This window comes from Pipistrellus kuhlii, unplaced genomic scaffold (genome assembly GCF_014108245.1).
Source record: "Pipistrellus kuhlii isolate mPipKuh1 unplaced genomic scaffold, mPipKuh1.p scaffold_m20_p_3, whole genome shotgun sequence".
NCBI classification, from domain to species: domain Eukaryota; kingdom Metazoa; phylum Chordata; class Mammalia; order Chiroptera; family Vespertilionidae; genus Pipistrellus; species Pipistrellus kuhlii.
Genome location: NW_023425529.1, coordinates 29,661,005 through 29,677,496, shown reverse-complemented (window position 1 = coordinate 29,677,496; position 16,492 = coordinate 29,661,005). Strand labels below are relative to the sequence as shown.

At 38.4% G+C, this 16,492-nt stretch overlaps 1 protein-coding gene across 5 annotated transcripts in view; it reads right to left on the bottom strand.

The window, feature by feature from the left end:
- ARNTL2 (aryl hydrocarbon receptor nuclear translocator like 2) overlaps positions 1-16,492 on the bottom strand; it is a 69,915-nt gene that overhangs the window by 7,291 nt on the left and 46,132 nt on the right. For 4 of the 5 annotated variants that reach the window (XM_045587875.1, XM_045587877.1, XM_036459172.2 and 1 more), the window contains 5 exons: positions 5,210-5,447; positions 4,666-4,772; positions 4,361-4,511; positions 3,337-3,395; positions 2,541-2,637 (listed from right to left, as the gene is read on the bottom strand). In XM_045587875.1, coding sequence (XP_045443831.1) covers positions 2,541-2,637; positions 3,337-3,395; positions 4,361-4,511; positions 4,666-4,772; positions 5,210-5,447 — 652 coding nt within the window. Of the gene's footprint in view, positions 1-2,245; positions 2,450-2,540; positions 2,638-3,336; positions 3,396-4,360; positions 4,512-4,665; positions 4,773-5,209; positions 5,448-16,492 lie in introns of those variants that run through there. The other variant, XM_045587876.1, reaches the window with a different exon arrangement.

Genomic DNA, 16,492 nt, shown 5'->3' with positions numbered 1-16,492 from the left:
TGGAAGGCAGAAGTGGTTAGGGGCAATCAGGAAGGCAGACAAGCAAGCAGTTGGGATCCAGCAGTCCTGGATTGTGAGAGGGGTGTCTGACTGCCCATTTAGGCCCAATCCTACCGGGATCGGGCCCAAACGTGCAGTTCAGACATCCCTTGAGGGGTCCCAGATTGGAGAAGGTTCAGGCTGGGCTGAGGGACACACACCCCTGTGCACAAATTTCATGCACTGGGCCTCTAGTTTTATTTATAAATTCTTCATTGCAGAAATAATGATTTAATTGATTATGGGGTGCTGCCCATGATATTCTCTGGAGGTATTACACGTAACTCTTTCAAAACTGATTTCCAAGACACTATTTTTCTAAAATCTAAAATTCCAAGTTCAAAACCTATACTGCCTCTAGAGTTTTAGATGGGCAATCACGGGCCTTTATACACACCTTTCTTTTGCCTTATATACATGGGTTATTATACACACTACCCTTTTGTTCTGTTCTTGTTCTTTTTTTCTATTAACCATACATTTTAAACAACTTTCCATATTAGCGTATATAGAGCTATCTGATTTTTAACAGTTGCGGAGTACTCCATTGTATGAATATGCCATAACAAGTTATGGTTATGACAAATATTTAAATATTTAAAACACTACTGTAAAAAAACAACACAGCAATGAATAGTCTTGTTCACAGATCTTTGCAAGGTTGTATAAGGCTATTTGCTCCCACACAGAACTGCTGAGCCTAGGATTACATACACTTACATTTTGCAGAGGTGTAGTTAAGTTGCCTTCCACAGCAGCTGGACTAACATATCCCCGCAGACAGTTTAAGAACGACTGTTTTCTCACACTCTCACCAATATTGATTATCAAACATTCAAAGTTTAATACAGATTAAGGTTATTATAGTTATATAAAATATACAGTTTAACAATTTTATACTTAAACTCTTCATATATTAAAATGATTAGTAGTCCATTATGTACAGTTTATAACTTATCTTTCAACTTTGTTAAAAGTTATAGTTGTGCCTAAGTTTTGAGTTTTTATATAATTTGTCATATTTTTTCTTCATGAATTCTGGATGTACAATGATCCAAACTAAGATTATAAAATTTAGACCTGTGTTTAAAAATACTTTATTGGTTTACTTTAAACTCTGATTTATTTGGAATTCATATTAGTATAAAGAATAAAAATGGGTCTGGCTTTCTTTGTTTTCCCAAATGGTTTTAGAGTTATTATAATGCCCTTAACAGTTTAATATATTTCCCCTTACTGATTAAAATGCCACTTTTACCATATAATAAATATCCATGTCTTTGAATCTTTTCTGAATTAACATATGAATTCAATGTGAATCCAGTCAAAATGTTTTTTTTAGAATCCAACAAATGGTAGTAACTATATTAGAATATCCAGCAAAATTCTAAATAAATAAAAAAACCAAAATTCATTGAGACTAAAAAGATCAGATACTATAATCCTATTTTTTCATTAGTTTATATCTTGAAATGTATTATTTTATTAATAAAAATGTTTTCGTGACTATAGCTGTATAATATACTAGAGGTTCGGTGCATGAAATTTGTGCAAGGTGTGGTCCTTAGGCCTGGCAATCGAAGTGTGAGTGTCTGTCATGGAAGGGCAAGTCCCAGCTGACCTCTGGGCTCTGGGCAGCCCCTCGGCCACTGGCCCCCCGCATGCCCCTGTCCGCCTGAGTCACTGGGCCCCAGCCCGGCTCCCTCAGCACCTAGGAGCCAGGCAGTGACCCCGCTCCCCACTGCTGCCACTGGTCACGATCTGTGGAGCGATCGGCGGGGCGATTGGGCCCCACTTGTACCCGCCTTGGCCTGGTGCCACCTGCTCACCTGCTCCACCATCCCACCACAGTCCCACTCTTGTCGGGGCCCATCGGAGCTGGCAGCACCTCCACTGCTGCTCACTGCCAGTGCCACATTGCTGATGCCAACCATGTTCTGCACCATCCCCTGGTGGTCAACGCATGTCATAGTGCGTGGCCAAACATGACATAGCAAGTGGTCAAACTCCTGGTCCAACTCCCATTCAAGGGACAATTTGTATATTAGGTTTTTATTATATAGGATTATAATATCTGATCATTTTAGTCTCAATTTTGTTTATTTTTTAGAATTTTGATGGATATTCTAATATAGGTACTACCATTTGTTGGATCTTAAAAAAACGTTTTGACTGGATTCACATTGAATTCATAGGTTAATTCAGGAAATACTGACCTCCTTACAATACCGAGTCTTCCCATTAAAAAACAACTTATATCTGGAAAGTTATTCATGTCATCTGCATGTTAACTTTTTTTCCCATCAAGTTGTAGATACTTCTTATAAAATTTATATCTAAATGCCTTTTTATCTGTTTTGTTGCTACCATAAGGGCGATCCTCTCTTCCATTACATTGTTGAACTGGTTACTATTTGCATAGAGGAAACATTGATTTTGGAATATTGGTTTTATAAACATAACAACTTTATTTGTAATATCTGCAAAAGATGAAACATTACCTTTGTAAGTCCAGAGCTTCATTTGCAATATCTGTGCCGATACTGCCGGCACCAAGCACCGTGCCGGTGCACAGTCCAGGCACACCGACACAGGACTCTACACGGCAAAAGGGAAATTCAACTGAGAACTTTAAAAAAGCATATATCTTTGGTTGATATATTTCTTTCAAGTATTTCTATCTTTAAAAGAAACAGACTAGCCGCATCTTAAACTGTTAGAAACATTCATGCTTGCATTACCAACATAATTCATGATGGTTTAAGATGTTTATTCAAAAGTGTGAATGAATCAAATGTGTAGAGTTGCTGACCTGTAGCCTTTGAGTACAGACAGTTCCCACCCACTTTCATATCGATACGAAAGGCAGAGCAATAGTAGTTTATTTTTAATATTTCCTAATATTTTTATTTATGCAAGGAATACATTATGTAATTCCCTGTGGTGAAAAACTCCTCCTTCAAGCTTTTTATTAATGTGCCCAACAGATACTTTGAGTGCCACGAAGAACAAGGAACTGTGCTAGCTGCCAGGGACAGAGGATGGATAAAACACCATTCCTACTCTCAGAGAACTCGGTCTGTGGTCAGCCAGCCGAGTGAACAATGAACTGCAATACAGCCTGAGATTGTAACGGAGGTGTGACCAAAATACTGTGCGAATTCTGAGGAGGATAACTGAACCCACAAAAGTCTTTTCAACTTCACCTTGAAAGTTTTACCTCTCCAAGACAGAAAAAGATGGTAGCAACAACAACAGTCTGGGTAACACGTTTCCATCATCTAAAACCAAGCTTACCTTCCAACGATTGAGAGCTGTAAGGAAGTGACGATGCTCCTCCGGTATCGCTGTGTCCCCTAGAATTTAGAAACACCAGCAGTGACATCTTCTTTAGATTGAGACACCCACCCAATTCGTTGCCAGTAAAATTGTGCTTTTCCACCATTTTTAAGGAAATTGTTAGAGTAACTGTATTTAATTTTTTCATACATGCATATTGTTAATATTACCACCAGAAGTCAAGGTACTAATATGCTAAGTACCAAGTGCCCTATTACCCTATAAAGTACATGTTGTCATAGTTACAAACTGTCAGTTCATATATTAATGATAAGAAGGCAAGGGTTATAAGAAGGCAACGGATACTGCTGGAAGAGCTTTTGCGGCTTTTAAATAAAGCTAAATATAAATAAGGAAATAGGTTTGATGAAACATTGTAGCAATTTTTTTAAAAAAGTATAGAAAAAGAATAAACTTAGAACAGGGCCATGCTAGCATATTGTGCAAATGAGGAAAAGCTGGCTCTCCCTTCAGGCTGACAGCATAGACCAGGACTTGGCAAGCAGTGCTCATCCCTCCATCAAGGGCTCTGCACAGCCACCTGCGGTGCCCCAGGCTTAGAAGAAGTTCGTGCACAATAATGTGGAGAATAAACAACCTCTTACAGTGACATACAGTTTAAAGTCACATCCATATCACTTAGTGATGGGATAAGACACAGCCATGGAGGGTAGGAAGGAGAGGTTTGAATAAAGAATTTCACTATCATATTTTATTCTATGCAAAAAGGGATGTATTTTATAAGGGCAAACTTTCAGCTTCTCCTGAGAACTAATGCCAATAGACGGTGAGTGAATTACTCAATATACACTGAGTAGCCAGATTATTATGATCTCTGAACTATAGTAATTTCTGAACACTCAGTAATATAAAGTCAGAGGGTTAGACAGTTTTAATGAGTTAGCAAGATGAGAAGAGGGAAGCAAAGATATTCATTTGAAATTAATAAAAGGTCTTACCAACATAAAAACACATTACTTACAAAACTAAAGTGTTGACAGACACAATATATTCCAGTTCTTTGGTCCAAGGATTTGTGAAACTAAACCACTGGCTTTTTAAAGTTACAAAAGAGCCATCTTTTGCTCTGAATTTGTATGAATCTGTAAATATTTTCTCTTTACTCTGTAGAACTTAAGAAAAGATCATAATTAGTATAACTGTCTACCACTATATAAATCAAACTTTTGACGATTAATGCAAGTTTTGGATTTCACAGGAATGAGAAATTAAGAGTTGAAGCTGCAATTAAAAAGTGCCCAAACCTTATCCCCACTCAATGCATACCTGCTTTGTGCTTGTTAGTCAAATTATTACGGTCATCTTGATGAAAATACTCATAACAAGAAGTTCCCAGAAGTTCCTGAGGCAGATATCCTAAAATTGTTGTTGCCCTGGTTTTAAAATAAAAAAGAAACTTAGAATTGGTGAGCAAATTCCCTTCCAGAATCCTGAAGGTCCATACATGGTCAGGACAGCAGGGAAGTGGACTTGGGGATGAGTAACTCAGGGGCATCACTAAGCCAGACCAGAGCTGCAAAACAGAATGGACAGCCAGGCAGGCTACTCCAGAGAACACCCAACCAATCCATTGCCAGTAAAATTGTAACCAGAGACCCTTGCCCAGGTTCTGTACCGCTGGCTTAAGAAATATCCCAAGTTTACATTTCAGCTTGATCAAATTTACTAATAATATCCATATTGTTATTTCATTTAAATTTTATTTCCTGTTTTGAAGCCTTAAAAGAAAAAGTCCCACCAGTCCTAAGCCACATTTAAATAGCCTTAAAAATCCCACTGAACTCTAGTCATGAAGGCATATAAATGTTACCTTTGGTCCACATAGACAATTTTCCCATTCACTGCAAAACGGGTTATAAATTCAGTTGGTTTCACTTTAACCTCGCCGCTGTTCTGTGGGACGGTATGTGGATATAATCTCCCAATGGCAACAAGGCAAGTGAAACTGCTGTCTTCCTTATTGTCCCTCTCTTCTTCCATTCCAATAATACTTGTAGGCCAGCTTCTCAAGTACCCAGTGCAGTGGACAGTGCAGAACTTCCTATGATCTAGTTCAAAAGTTTTTTTAAAAGAGCATTTGTCAATTATATCTCAATGAAACTGGAGGGGAAAAGCATTTGAATCATTATGAATTCTTATATTTCTTACATTGACATGAGTTATAATGTGCTATGAAATATTCAAATATGTATTTCATTGAAATCATCCATTGTGTTTAACCACTTTATTCTTAATGGGTTATCTTCCCTCAGGAACTAAACTGTAAGTATTATTTCAAAAAGTAAGCAGACTGATTTAATTTAGGTTTAAACAGGTCTATATTTATTTCTAAGTCAATTTTTAAGAAAATATTGTAATTTATATCTGTTAGAAAAAGTTAAACTTCGCCGAAGCCGGTTTGGCTCAGTGGTAGAGCGTCAGTCTGTGGACTAAGGGGTACCGGGTTCGATTCCGGTCAAGGGCATGTACATTGGTTGCGGGCACATTCCCAGTGGGGGGTGTGCAGAAGGCAGCTGGTCGATGTTTCTCTCTCATCGACGTTTCTAGCTCTCTATCCCTCTCTCCTCCTCTCTGTAGAAAATCAATAAAATATATTTGGAAAAAAAAAAAAAGTTAAACTTCATGTTCTCTTGCCCTTAGCCACAAAGATACTGTTTTCAGCTTAAAATTTTGATACATAGTCCTAAATTTAAAGGATAATTATGTATACACTCTTAAATCTCTTATGTTAGTAATTATAATGGTTATACTAGGTTATAGACAAAATCTGAAAACCAGTTTGGTAAATTTATAATAAAAGTATTATAAAAATAAAATTTGACTCAAATTTCACTTTCAGAAAAAAATCCCAAGCTTAACTCACAGAAAAAGTTTGTCAAACAGGTCCAACTAGAAAAATAAAAATCTGAAAATAATCCATATGCTCAAATATCAGGAAATGCTTAAGAAAACAATGAAATGCAACACAGGCATAAAAGGCAGGCAGTCTAAAGAGTACGGCAATCCACAAAAAAAGTGACTTAAAGACGAAAGAGAAGACAAAAAAGGCTGGCAAAAATTACTCCAACAGTTTGTGATAACATTTAGAAAAGATCAGGACAGTCACTGTTTTAAATCGGCACTATTTGATAAGACTGTTACTACAACAATTCTTTAAAAAAAAAACATGTTTTTAAATAGAAAATGATATGGGCTGTCTTATAAAATAGCAACTAATAGTAACAGCAAAGATTTATAGCACACTTGATGTGCTATGCTCTGTTTTAAGTGCTTTAAATGTGTAATTCATTGAATTGTCTCAATAGCCCTCCGAGATGTCCTAAGGTTATCCTCACTGTGTTAGGAAACTGAGTTAACAGCAGGAAGGGTGGAGCCAAGGTCTGCATCCAGACAGGCTGGCTCCAGAGACCCTTTCTGGGCCACGGAGGCCCTGCTATTTGATGATAGTGAGTGCTCTGTCACAGGTGTCCAAACAGCACTTTCCTGGATAATGGTGGTGGTGGCAGGGGATAGGGAGAGGGTGTCCAAAAAGGTATTCCAGTTAGAGGGAACAGCCACTGCAATTTGAGAGTCAAGAGATACTAGTCAGATGTGGCTGAAGCATGGTTTGTGATGGGGAAACAGTGACAGAGCAGGCCAACAGAGTGTGACTTCTATAAACCATGCATAGGACCTTGTGTTCAACACCTAACACACATCATCCCCTCCATGGTCTACAGGTATCTTAAACTACAAGTCATTCTTTCCTCCAACCCTGAACCAAGTTTATCACATCCCTTTTTCTGTTTAATGTCACTATCATCAACCCAGGTAAGCAGGCTGTCGCCGAAGACCAGAGAAAAAGGTCACACACAATCACAGGTGTCAGACACTGTAAACCAGGAGGGATGCCCTTGAAGGGTAGGTGCTGAGAGGTCACAGTACGTGGAACGGACAGCAACTGCCACACTGGCACAAGAAGCCAATGTATTCTGGGTGCATTACTATATGACTGATTATCTTACTAAGATAAGAAATACCTAAGATGTTTGATTTCATCAGTTGAGATGCATGAGAAATTTTATTCTTATCTTAGAATCTTTTTCAAAATCTGATTCTATTACATTAGAATCAAGGTAGAAATAATGTTTTTAGTGTCACCCTTATTTTAAAAAACTTTTATTATGGAAAATCTCAAACACACACAAAATCAGAGAGAATATTAGTTGACCCTTGATCAATGTGGTGGGTGGGGGTTGACCAGTAGCTTTACCAATAACAAGTCAATGAACACATATTTTGTGCATTATATGTATTACATACTACACTCTTGCAATAAAGCTAAAGAAAAAATATCAAGAAAATCATGAGAAAATACACTGAAAGTGATTATTAAAAAAAAATCTGCATGCCCACACAGTTCAAACCCATGTTGCTATGAGTGACTGGTGGCTAATCTTGGAAATAGCCTTTCCATAAATCTTAAATTCAGTTTTAATTATCATTAAAAGGGCTGTTTTCTGCCTTGGCTGGTTTGGCTCAATGGACAGAGTGTCAGCCTGTGGACTGAAGGGTCCAAGCTTGATTCCGGTCAAGGGCACATTCCTGGGTTGCAGGCTTGATCCACAGTGGAGGATGTGCAGGAGGCAGCCAATCAATGATTTTCTCTCATCATTGGTATTACTGTCTCTGAAATCAATAAAGGTTTATATATATCTATATTATATATATATATGAATTCTGTTTTTAAAAAGTGCTGTTTTCTACTCTCTTTTTTTTAAATATTTAAATGTAACTAAGACAAAACTATCGAGTCAAAAGATTAGTGTTTGCCAGGGATGGTGGTGCTAAGAGATGAATAGGCAGAGCACACAGAATTTTTATGAAGATAATTTGTATGTTATTATAATGATGGAGATATGTCATTACATATTTGTCTAAACCCACAAAATGTACAACAGCAAGAATGAACTCTAAGATAAATTATGGACTCGGGGTGATTATGATGTGTCAATGTGGGTTTCATCCCTGGTGAAAAAAAATATATACCATTCTCGTGGAAGGTGTTGATAATGGGGGAAGCTACGCTTGTGCGGGGCCAAGAATATATGGGAAATCTACCTCTCTCAATTTTGTTGCAAACCTAAAACTGCTCTAAAAAACAGTCTTATCCTGGCTGGTATGGCTCAGTAATTGAGTATCATCCAATGAACTAAGAGGTTGCTAGTTCAGTTCCAGGACATATGCCCAGGTTGGGCTCGAAGGGGGTGTGCAGAAGGCAGCCAATCGATGTTTTTATCTCTTTATCCCTCTCCATCCCTCTCTCTAAAAAAAAATCAATAAGAACATATTTTTAAAAAATAGTCTTAATAACAAAAAAAGTTCATGTAACATGTCATGGTAAAAGGGGGAAAACACCTTTATTAACTTTCCTCATGAATAGGGAGTGATCCTAAAATAGTCGATGACACTGGCTAATCATTCCTGGAAAGAATGATTTAGTAGTAACCATATGAGAAATGTTTGTTTCACTTGATATTCTCTTCAGTTAAGCACAATCCACAATGATCTCAAGTGTGGGAAGTCATTCATGTGGCACACCAGGGCTACATTGTGCAGTTAACCTCATCCTGGTCCAGGCATCTGTCTACATGTCTGTCTGTAGGCAGTGCTCAGACATCAGGCACTGCGAGGAAGGGCCTTACTGATTGTTAACACATGCCCTCCCCATGCCTTAGGCCAGACTGGCTTCATGCCCTTGGCCCACAGCGCTGGAGTGTCTGTCAAATGAATACTTGGTTCTCAAGTGCTTGAACAGATTAAAACGTTCTTCTTTAAGAAGCTATGTGACTTCCCGTGCAGGCATCTGTGTGGCCCAGCCTGATGTGGGACCGAACCTCCGTGTGTGGGCAGAAGTGCATTCCTGCAAGAGAAGCCAACCCCTGAATGTGTCTCCGCTGCAGAAATCGCCGAGCATGGCTCTCTTTCATTAACAGCCTTTGGCATCTAGGAAGCTCCTCTCAGAGATGGCATGGCAGAGTGGAAGGCATACAGATGTTCATGCTAGGTTTGATCCTGCCACTTTCTCTGTAATTTTAAGACAAATTATATAACCTTTTGGGGCATCTGCAAAATGGGGGTGGCCTGTACTCTTATGCAGACTGAATTAGGTACTTATGCAAAATGCTTGGCATATATATTTTAAATACTAATTAATGTTGCCTTTTTTTTTCTTTTTTTTTTCTTCTCTTGAGCCACAAATAATGGCTTTCACTTACTGAGTGCATGCTAGGAGACAAGCATTTTATTTAGCCACATGCGATCCTAACCCTGCTCCCATGAGCTACAGTATACCGATCTTACGAGTCTGCGAGGACTGACATAACAAAATACCCGGACTGGGTGAGTTACCCGATAGAAATGTACTTTCCTCACAGTTCTGGGGGCTAGAAATCCAAGGTCAAGGGGTTGGCCGTTTGGTTTCTACTGGAGCCTCTGCTTGACTTGCAGACGGGAGACTTCTCACTGTGTCCTCACGTGGCCTCCTCTCTGTGGGTGTGCATTCCAGGCGTCACTCCCTCTTATTAGGAAACACCAGTCCTACGGGATCAGGTCCATACACTCAGGACCTCACTTACCCCTCATTACCTTTGTTGAGGCCCTCTCTCCTCCAAGTCCCCTCACACTGGGAGCTAGGACTTCCCCTGCAACATGCGAGTTATGGGGAAACAGTGCAGCCCATCACCCCATTAGCACAGATTGAGAGGAGCCTGCCTCAGGTGGCGCAGATCTGACATTAAAACCCCAATGAATTCAGAGCCCTGGCCCTAAATTCGATCCTAAAACCCGGCCACCAACATGGCTGGTGTGAGGCAGAGCTTGGATGAGAACCTAGAACATTGGAGGGACTTAAAAATATGTCATTTCCTTCAGTGCATCACAGAATTCAACTGTGAATCAGCTTTTATTGACCATTTGTCAAATGTTCCTAAAATATCTGTATTTTTTTTCCAATAAGATTATCAATATTTATTTTAAAGGAAAGAATTTTTCCCTGTCTCTCCTATAAATCTCAAGCTTCTAATAATATATTCTTTTTTAAAAAATCCTTTTAGAAACCACATGGAAGAACCAAAGCTTGATTATTACATTCTTCAGGAATGATGTTTACGTTTTTTTAACCTATGACTATACACGTGTTTTTGCTTAAGATTCAATATTTACAACACTGCTTCAAAATACTATGACAGAATCACGTAGCTGTCTAAAGGATGTGTCACTTTCCTTTTTGTATCTTTGCAAAAGGTTAAAAGACCACACTTAGAAAGTATTATATGTCCAAGATTATCATCAGCAACTAAGTTGGGCTCCCATAGCTAAGAAAAATCCACCAAGCTAGGACCGGTTAATAATGGCAGATTTTGTAATCAAAGAAAACACAATCATTTCAAGAAAAACATCAAACATCAAAAGTGTTTTGTTCAAAGTAATGTCCATCGCTAGCTACACATTTCCCTATGTTTCAGGTAATTTGTGGATACCATCCCAATAGAACTTTTCTTGTTTTGAGACAAACCATTCAGAGACCCAATTTTCCACTTCTTAATACGTTTTGAAGTGCTGCTCAGAAGGTGCATGTGCCATGCATTGGAACAAGTGGTAATCTGAAGGAGCAAGGTCTGGTGAACACAGCGGGTGGGTTAATACTTTCCACGCAAGATCTTTTAATGTGTCTTTAACTGGTTTGAAGTGTGTGATGGTGCATTATCATGAAGCAAAATTATTTGCCATGTCTTCTGGCCATTCTGATTGTTTCACAAACAAAGTGTGGTTCAAATTGATTATTTGTTGTTGGTAGTGATCAGTATTAATGATTTTATCTGGTTTTAGAAGCTCATAATACACCACACCTTCCTGATTCCACCAAATGCAGAGCATTGTCTTCTTTCCAAAACATTTTGGCCTTGCAGTCGATGTTCATGGTTGACCTGTGTTAATCCATGATTTTGTGCATTTGGGGTTCTCAAAATAAATCCACTTTTCATCGCCAGTCACAATTTGATGCAAAAAGACTTTCTTTCGTGCTGTGAAGCAACATTTTACTGATGACTTCAGTTTTTCATTTGTCTTTCATTCAATTGATGTGGAACCCATTTCCCTTCCTTTAAAATCTTTCCCATTGCTTGTAAACTATCAGAAAAATGCTGAACAACATTAAATCTTTCTGAAAGTTGTTTTGAGTTTGACACACATCTTCATCCAATAATGTTTGTAATTGTTGGTCTTCAAACATTTTCAGTTGACCTGGACATTCTTGGTCTTTCATATCAAAATCATCACTTTTAAAGCATTTAAACTAGCGTTCACAAGAATCTTGAGATGGAACCTGTTCACCATAAGCTTCCCAAAGTATTCAGCAGCACTTTTCTTCAAAATAAAGTAATAAATTATAACTTCCCACTAATGCTCTTTTTTTGGGCACAAAATTCGACATTTTTAAGTGTAAAAATATCTATGATGTTAACACCTTCAGCAAATTTGACAAATGAAGTTTTGAAGCTTGTTGTCAATACAAAATAACATACATATAAAATCGCATATATATTAACATATGTGTAACTCCCATCTATTGGGGGGAAAAAATCTGTGTTATTAACCAGTACACCTAGTATTCAGTCATATGCGGTCCTAAAATTTCACAAAGAAAAGAAATGAAAAATCTAAAGTGACACAAAGAAAGAGCAAGTCAAGGTAGAGTTCTACCACCAATTTGTGACTTGTAGCTCCATATTTCAAGCCAAACTGTAAAGTGCCCATTGAATAAACACATTTATTTCCCATAAGCCCCCAATTCCTTTGGCTCCCACTTCAGAGCCTTTTCAGTTTTACTTCTGAGAACTATCTATAATAATAAAAGCATGATATGCTAATTAGACCAGACAGCCAAACGACCTTTGGGACGTCCTTCCGGACAACCTTCCAAGGGAAGCCGGGGCTACAAGGGCTGGGGCAAGTTGCCAGTGCACGGGCCGGGTCCCTTGCGTGAATTTCGTGCATCGGGCCTCTAGTGATAAGAAAATGGTTCAAGCTGTTTGCTGTTTTAACCTCGGCTCCCATGACAAACAAATCACAGATTGGGTGGCTTAACCAAGAGATATTTCTTTCCTCACAATTATAGAGGCTAGAATTCTGAGATCAGGGTGGGAGCAAAGCTGAGTTCTGGTGAGGGTTCATAGACGGCTACCATCTAGCTTTGTGCTCACAGACTGTAAACTCTCGGGTGTCCCTTCTTATAAGGGCACTAATTGAATCATGAGGACCCCACTCTCAGGACTTCACCTAAACCTAATTATCTCCCAAAGATTCCACCTCCAAAATACCATCACATGGGGTGAGAGGTTCAACAATGAATTTTAAGGGACAGGATTCAGTCCATAGCATTTATAAATACTTCTTAGGGTAAAAACTTTTAAAGCTTGTTCCAATTGCTTCTTGGGTGAAACAAAAACATTACAATGTAGATTACGTAATTCACTGGATTCTTAACTATTCTTTGGGCTCTGAGTCAATTATGTGGTCCTCAAATCAGGAACAAAGGACTGAAGAATGGTCACTTATGTCATCAGTAAATGTGTGAAAATCTACGAGTGAGGAAGCACAGAGAGACGAATCTCTTTCTAGTGTGAGAGGCAAATATAAAAGAATATAGTATCAATACAATTCGCAAACGGCAGCAAATATAATAGTGCTCAGTTTTATGAATAGATACCAAAAGTGGGTACCTGGGACTCAAGCCAACCAGAAAGGAGAGGGTGTCAGGGAAGTTTCCCCGGAAAAGAGATGTTGCCTGCGCTGTCATGGTCCTGATCTACTTGCATTCTCCATTCCTTCCAGTAGGATGGCCTGGGGCTGCTGCTGGCATTGTCTTGAAGATTTGAGCCTGGTAAACTTCTGGAAGCTATGGCTTGGCAGGCTCGATCTTCTCAACTCAGGATTCAACTTTCATTGTGGTGGGCAAGCGTGTCATCAAGCTGCCCTCTTAAAACTTAAATGTGTCCACTGTTCATTCCTTAGGGTCTGACTTATTGGGGACACATCTCTTGAAATGAATCTTGAGGTTCTCCCAGCTGGTCTACATGTCTTCACCCCCCTCTAATATTAATAGGAACTCCAAAAGGAGGCATACCTTGGGTGTGTACTTTGGTTCTTCATAATCTACCGCAGTGAAGGCAATGGTCACTCAGCTCTCACTAGACCTAATACAACACAAAGCATTCTTCCTCTCTATCCGGCTAGGGGTAGATAAAGTGCAGATTTGTTCCCAGAGAGCACTGCCGAGACTCGTCTGTTATTTCTCTAATTTCTAAAGCAATGGCCTTCAAATATTTCTTATTTAGCATGCTATAAACAATGTAGGCAACCTTTACATGTATAAATGATATACATCCACTTTTGTACTGATATGTATATTCTTAAACAAAACTAAAATTAAAAATATGAGAAAAGGATAAAAAATAAGAATTTGTCTTAAGAACAAATTATATTAAAATTTATAAAACTTTTTTCTTCAAAAATTGTACATATTTAATAAAGCAATTTAATTATGCTTTTAAAAATTTTATAAAAGTATAGTTGTCATACAATATTATTAGTTTCAGGTGTGCAACATAGTGATCACCATGATAAGTCTAGTAACTGAGAGTGTATAGTTTTTACAATATTATTGACTATGTTCCCTGTTCTGTACATTACATGCTTGTGGCTTATTTTATAAGTGGAAGTGTGTACCTCTTCAACCCCCATCTGACAACTATCGGTTTGTTCTCTGTATGAGTCTGTCTGTTTTGTTTGTTCTTTTATTTATTTTTTTTAGATTTCACATAAAAGTAAAATAATACTGTTTTCGTATGACTTATTTCACTTAGCATTAATACCCCCTAAGTTCATCCATGTTGTCACAAACGGCAAGACTTCATTCTGTTTTACTGCTGAGCAATATTCCATTGTATACACATATACTATCTTCTTTATCCAATTGTCTATCAACAAAAACCTAGGTTGCTTCCATATCTTGACTACTGAAAATAGGGCTTCATATATCTCTGATTGTTTTTTGTTTTCTCTGGATAAATACCCAGAAGTATGGCAGTTCTATTTTAAAGTTTTTGAGGAATCTCCATATTGTTTTTCATACTGGCTGCACCAATTTACAACAGTTCATGAGAATTCCCCTTTCTCCACATTCTCACCAACACTTATTTGTTGATTTATTGATGATAGTTATTCTGATAGGTGTCAGGTTATATCTCATTGTGGTTTTGATTTGCATTTCCCTGATGGTTGTGATTATGAGCATCTTTTTATAAGTCTAGTGGACAGCTGTATGTCCTCGTTGGAGAAATGTCTATTTAGGTCCTCTACCCTTTGTTTAATTGATTTAATTGATTCTTTGGAGTTTTGTTTTGTTTTGTTTTTCTTTTTGGAGGGAGGGCGGTTTGGCTATTGACTTATATGAGTTCCTTGCATACTAACCTCTTATCAGCTATATGTCACTTGCAAATATCTTATCTCTCATTCAGGCTGTCTTCATTTTGTTGATGGTATGCTTTATTATTTTTTAAAACCATGTGATTTGAAGGTTTGGTTTTAACTTTACTTCTTAATATTCTATTTTCTTTTCTTTCTTTCTTTTTTTTCTTTCTTTTTTTTTATAGTACTTATCACCATCAGCAAGGATTTTGTTTTGTTCCATGTTCTAGCCCCAGCATACAGAATAGTGTTTGGGCCATAGTATGTTCTTAATAAATACAATTTTTTAAAATTATAGTAATTCTTTTTTAATATGATACCATTCCTCCTCTACCCTGTGTTCAACGATCTCATATAAGTGTCTTGAAATTAGCCAACATGTGACTATTTACACCATAGAAATTGGCAAAGCTATAAATCAGGACTTGAATTGTTGTTTTTTTCCTGACTGTCTAGACCTATACAAGTGACAAAACGTTAACATTGGATTAAGCTTAAAAGTGTACATGGAATAATACAAAAATACTGAATAAATAATATTCCTGTATTTAAAAACCTATTATCATTTTCAGCAAAGTCGCCTATCATTGAAAAATGAGTGAAATCCCAACAACGTGTCTTCATGATTTCACTTTCACCTTACTTATTCCTGCACTGGAAAATATCAACCAACGTTCTTATCAGAGCTGCACTCAGAAAGCTGGTTACTCCTCAGTAACCTGCACAACACTGCCCCAGCCCATGTGAGCCTCCAAATCTGGTCCCGGCTGCCTCCCTGCCAAACACTCTCTTTGGCATCTAAGGTCTAGTCACCCTGATCTTTGTTGAGACCCCCCAAAATATGAAGATTTCCTACCTCAAGGTCTTTACCCTTGTCCTTTGGTCAGGAATTTCTTCCCATACTGACTCCTCATCATCATCCAGGTCTCAGATCAAATGTCACACAGAGAGAGAATCTCTGAGTACTCTAAAGCAGTGATCGCCAACCGGGGGTCTGTGGGCCACTGGTGGTCTGCGAGATCCAAAAGGTTGGTGACCGCTGCTCTAAAGTACTACTTCTTCCTAGTCCTTGCCCTCATTATCCTATTTTATTGGCGTCATTTTACTTTCTGCTACCTGAGGTATTTATTAATTCACTCGTCCAATGGCTGCCTCCTGTCCCTCTGAGGTTCGCTACAGCAATACCTTTATCTACCTATTCCCAGTGTAGCCTTTGCACTTGGTATGGTGCCTAAATAGGGACTAAATAGTTGCTGAGAGACCAATGAGAAACTACTGTGTCAGGTAACGATCTCAGGCTTATCACTACTACCACTTTTCCTTAAGAACAGCCAATAGATAGGGAACTTTTTAGAACCGAGATGGCGAAGGAAGCTGTGAAAAACCCCAGTGGGGAGAAATCACACCGCAGTTTTGGGCACTGCTGCCCAGAGCATCCATCCCTTCTTCCCCTTTCTCGCCCTTTCCTTCTCCTGTGCTCTCAGAGACTCAGACTGGAGAGACAAATGTAAAGCAACGGTTCTCAAAACAAAGAGAAAGGTTGAGATCAAACCTGTGAGGTTGTGAGGTTTAGGAAGCAAAGGGT